Source organism: Pundamilia nyererei, unplaced genomic scaffold (genome assembly GCF_000239375.1).
Source record: "Pundamilia nyererei isolate P.nyererei 1_Seehausen unplaced genomic scaffold, PunNye1.0 scaffold00357, whole genome shotgun sequence".
Taxonomy (NCBI): domain Eukaryota; kingdom Metazoa; phylum Chordata; class Actinopteri; order Cichliformes; family Cichlidae; genus Pundamilia; species Pundamilia nyererei.
The window spans coordinates 41,433-46,602 of NW_005187758.1; the positions used below are offsets into that span (position 1 = coordinate 41,433).

The 5,170-nt window shown below is 41.7% G+C and overlaps 1 protein-coding gene across 3 annotated transcripts; it reads left to right on the forward strand.

Annotated features, from left to right (window-relative positions):
- The first annotated feature begins 604 nt into the window (after nt 1-604).
- On the forward strand, nt 605-5,096 carry LOC102206259 (zinc finger protein 708-like). 3 transcript variants are annotated; one of them, XM_005752412.2, is made up of 3 exons: nt 605-856; nt 2,149-2,829; nt 4,255-5,096. In XM_005752412.2, the coding sequence occupies exons 2-3, from the start codon at nt 2,242-2,244 to the stop codon at nt 4,672-4,674; spliced, it is 1,008 nt and encodes a 335-aa protein (XP_005752469.2). In that variant the 5' UTR covers nt 605-856; nt 2,149-2,241; the 3' UTR covers nt 4,675-5,096. The 3 variants fall into 3 exon arrangements, with proteins under 3 accessions (XP_005752469.2, XP_013771203.1, XP_013771204.1); XM_013915750.1 differs by lacking the exon at nt 605-856 and having other exon boundaries at nt 2,330-2,436; nt 2,700-2,829; XM_013915749.1 differs by lacking the exon at nt 605-856 and having other exon boundaries at nt 2,073-2,829.
- The last annotated feature ends 74 nt before the right edge of the window (nt 5,097-5,170 follow it).

Sequence of the window (5,170 nt, forward strand, 5' to 3'; positions counted from 1 at the left end):
TCCTACCCTGGAACACCACCAAGCCATTGGTTCAGATATGTGGATGACACCATAAAGACTGAGTCTTTGACTCTCGGAGGAGGCGGATGCACTTTTTCTCCTCTCCTCTCCCTTATCTTCCCTGCTTAGCTCTTATGTCCTTGTGTAGTCTCATGTTTTTTGTATTATTTTCCCTGGAACACTCACAGTCTGTTTCTAAAACCTAAAAGAGAATTATGGATTTGATCAATCTCTGAATGCTATTGACACCCTTTTCTCAATGAGCAGTCTGGGCTCGGGAGAGCCCGAGTGTCCTGGAGGGACTTTCCCTGCCGGATACACGATGGACGGGTGGCAGACATGGAGGATCGTGTGCCTGGCGGGACTGTCGATCGAGGACGCTGAAGATTCAGAACCATGATAACAGGGTTCTTGCTGATCGGAGCTGGCTTGGCCCTGACTTATCAGAGAATTAAGAGAGCGGAACCGGCTGTTCAAAAATTTTTATATAACTTTAATTCACATAAAAAACAGCTGCTTGTTTGAGTGAAAATACATTGATGGGTTTTATTTTACACTAATAATGTTGTATAGTTGTAAAGTATTTTGTCTAGTGTCAATTATATTGTCAATTATATCATAATCGTTCATTTTCAAATGTATATCATGATAAATATTTTTGGTCACATCACCCTGCTCTATGTCCAGGGTATGAGGGGTCCATGATGATGATTCTGCCTTTCTGCTGAAGTCTGCCTGTATAAATGTCTCTGAGGGGAGTTAATGAAATGCCAACTGTCCACTCTGCCGCCCACACCACCTGCTGCAAGTTCCCCTTGTCCTCCATAGTACAGCAGCTGGACCAGAGTTTACAGCAGTAAGTCAGAAGGCTCTCGATGGTGCAGCGGTAGAACTTACTTAGCAGTATTTCGGGTATTTGGGCTTGACACAGCTTACTGAGGAAGTACAGCATTTGTTGTGCTTTGTACCTGGTGGGAAATGTTTGTGGACCAGGTAACGTATGTTAAGATGTGAACTCTAAGAAACTTAAAGCTTTCTAAACCTCCTCTCCATCAATGTAGAGCACAGGTGTTGAACTCCAGGCCTCGAGGGCCGGTGTCCTGCAGATTTTACATGTGTCCTTGATTCAACACAGCTGATTTTAAATGGCTAAATTACCTCCCAACATGTCTTGCAGTTCTACAGAAGCCTGGTAATTAACTAATCATTTGATTCAGGTGTGTTGACCCAGGGCAAGATCTAAAACCTGCAGGACACCGGCCCTCGAGGCCTGGAGTTTGTCACCCCTGATGTAGAGGGTAGAGTGCTCAGCTCGCTTTTTTCATCTGAAGTCGATTTCCATCTCCTTGGTCTTGGTCTCGTCCACTGGAAGAGATGGTGGCTGACTTAAAGCAGGATGGTATTACAGACTGTAGCAGTGAGAGGTGGAAGATGGTGGTGAAAACCTCTGCTTGTTGGTCTGCACATGCTTTACGCACTCTACCTGCTACATGGTCTGGGCCATCTGCTTTCCTTACGTTGACTCTGTGCAGTGTGGCTCTGACCTGATGCTGCTCCAGCTGGATAGGGGTGTCGTCCCTCTCTGAAACAGCAGGAAGGGTGATGGTGTCCCTGTTCTGTTGGTCAAAGTGGGCAAAGAACTGGTTTAGGGTGTCAGGAAATCACATGACAGGGTGGGGCTAGGAGTCACAATGAGCTCACTCGAAACTCTGGCTGATTGTGACCCACACCCGTTTTCACACCTTGGCTCATGTGATTAGGTGGAGGATCATCAGGGGGTCCTTTTGTCCCTCTTTAGGGGGATACTCCCACTGGGTTTAAATCTGAGACTCTCCACCAGTTGACCCTAGAACTGAAGAAGCTTCTCTGATGACCAGTGAAACATCTTCAGGTAAACTAAAGAAGTCCAGACGTTTTCCTTCCAAGCTCCTTAGACGAGGATGACCTGGATGACTGAGAACCTTCACAGACAATAAACATTAAATAAATGTAAACTATTAAAATATGGGTTATTTTAAAAATGCATCCTACAAGGTGTTTGGTGACTGCCATGCTCCAATCTCATGTTTAAAACTAGTATTAATGGACGAAGTTTAAAGTTTATGTTTGACTGGATTTCACTCAATGTTTGTATCTCTGTCACTGCAGGACCAACATGGAGCGAGAAGTCAGCGATCTCAGGAGACCAACACACCTCACAGAAGAAAGGGAGAGAAAACATACAGCTGTGATGAGTGTGGGATGACTTTCACTCGGAAGTATTTTCTAGAAAGACATGAAGTCATCCACACGGGAGAGAGACCATTCAGATGTGACTTGTGTGGGAATTCTTTTACCCAGCCTGGAAACTTAAAAGCACACCAGGTCATTCACAGTGGAGTTAAAGCGTACAGCTGTGATGAATGTGGAAAGGGTTTCACCAGGAAAGAAGGCTTGGTAAGGCATAAGCTCATCCACAGAGGAGTTAAACCTTACAGCTGTGATCAGTGTAGCAGAGCTTTTACTCAAAGTAGTAGCTTAAGGAAACATCAGGTTTCCCACTCTGGTATTAAGGCTTACAGCTGTGACATCTGTGAAAAAACTTTCAGCCACATAGAAAATCGAAATAAACACCAGCGTATTCACACCGGACAGGATGTTTATTGCTGTGAACAGTGCGGCAAACTGTTTGTAAGATACAAACAATTACAAATCCACAGGTTTACCCACACCGAGGAGAGACCTTATAAATGTGACCTGTGTGAAAAGACTTTTAAAGCACAGAGTTCTGTAAAAGTCCACCAACAGATTCACACCAGACAGAAACTCTACAAGTGCAGTTACTGTGAGGTATGTATTATAATGTTTTTCTTGTAATTTTAGCCTTTTTGGATCAACACTCCTCATGAAAGTGCATGTGAGCAATTAGTTCAATTTCAGTTATGACTTTTAACTTGAGTTTGTTATACTTTTGTAATGCCAAAGTTTATACTACAGTGCAGAAGTCTCATGTCTCCCCTTAATTTCTTTATAGTTTGCTTCAAAGAAAACTTTCTTGTAGGTTGTTTTGTTTTGGGGTTTTTTGTCTCGAGCAATAGCTCGCCAGCTTTCCGAAGGTCTGTAGTTTTCCTTTGGACACTGGCTCTGTTTCAGTCTGGTCACTGTACCCTGACCATTTTTACTGGATTTATTTGATTATTATCATCATTATCATTTTATTATTACTATTTAAGCTACATTACACTGACCTCCAGATTACTGAATCATCAGAAAGGCACCTAACTCACCAGTGTCGTCTAGACATAACAGGCGTCTTGGCAAAGAACCACATTTACATTCTGTCTTCATACATTTTGTTACTACCAGCCTTAAACAAGTCTTTATTATTATTTATTTAGTTGTATCTGTGAAACATACCAACAACATCACAGCATATCTCTGTGTTTTATATTTGAGCTGTGTTTATCTTAGAAAATAATCTCTTCTTCCTCTCATGTCCTCTTTCTTACATTGTTCTCCATGTCACAGTAAAATGACCCCACAAAATAATTTTTCTTTGGTTACTGTAAATGTTACCTTTGAAATTACCTGCCATTTTTTTAAAAGGACCCACTGTCTTTTAAAAACTCATCCAGGTTATTCTTACGCCACTCAGTGAAGTAGCACAAATGCAGTTTCACATCAGAACCATGCACACAGATCATGTGATGTCTTGGCTGTCTGTGTGACATCATCTAAAAAACAGTAAACAGCTCATAAAAACTGAAGTCAAATGATAGTGTTTTGCATTCAACTACCAATCATATTTAATTAACTGAACATATTTTAACTCCTGATGAGGACCTCTATAAAAGCAGAGTTTCACAGTTTGCTGATCTGGAGCATTCAGGTGTGTGTTCTGATTTTAGAGAAAGAACTGTTGCCAGTAAGGTCAGACCGTGCAAAGTGCTGAGAAACCGCATGTGGGATTAAAACAGATTTGGTTTCATGTGATTATCTTCTATTATTAAAACTTAAAAAAGGGATTAAATAAAAAAAAAAATAGACTCACCCCATGCACTTTCAGGGATTGTTTGAGGGTACAGTTTTGCATGACTTCATTTTTTTTTAAAGTAAAGATATAAAAGGTATCTGGTACTTTGATGGGTTAACTTTTTTCAGATATAATAAAATGTAATTCGATGTTGGCAGAGATGCTCTTTATTTCAAGCCTGGTTCAGGATTAAAATGTTGAAGGAATTCCCTGACTTACGCTGTCTTTGTGTCTTTGTTTAGAAGCAGAGCAGCACAGATGGATCCAGTTCTCAACCCTGTCATCACTGTGGTGGTGGGAAACCATTTCGTTGTGACCTGTGTGGAAAAACTTTCAACTGGCAAACAAACCTAATGATGCACCATCGGCGACATACTGGACACAAATTGCATTATTGCGAAGAATGCGGGAAAGGCTTCCCCACACCAGATAAACTAAAACGTCATGAACTCATCCACAGTGGGGTTAAAGAGCACCTCTGTGACCAGTGTGGGTCATCCTTCACCACTGCAGATCAGCTTAAAGTGCATAAACGTGTCCACACAGGAGAGAAACCATACAAGTGCCGACACTGTAACAAAAGGTTTTCCCGGTCAGATAAACGTAACCGTCATGAACGTACGCACGCCAACAAGAACTGCAGCAGGAATCCCAGTTTGTAGTCCAAATGTAGTCCACTCTGGAAATAAACTGTTGCACCAAAAAGTTGATTCTGTTCATCTAGACGCAGCGTTTTCAGTAGAAGGCGCGTTTTATCACTCATCCGTCATGTCCTCTTCAGTCTAGGATGGCTGCAGGTTTCCCAAGCCTTAAAAAGGCAGTTGTGTAATGACTAATTAGCACCAGGACCTGACAGTAAGCTGTGGAAACAGTTTCATGATCATTAATATGCAAATTGTTATGACAGTTGTTCAGTCTGTAGCAGCTGACTGGTGAACTGGCATTTATTTGCATCATAGCTGGAGTGGTTAGCTGGTTCCAGTTTGACTTGGGGACCACAACTTTGGCCTTAAACATAAACTTTGAATAAGGAGAGCTTCCTGTATTTGAATTTATTTAGCACTCTTAGCTAATTATAGGCCAATCTCCAACCTTCCTTTCATATCAAAAATCCTTGAAAGAGTAGTTGTCAAACAGCTAACAGATCATCTGCAGAGG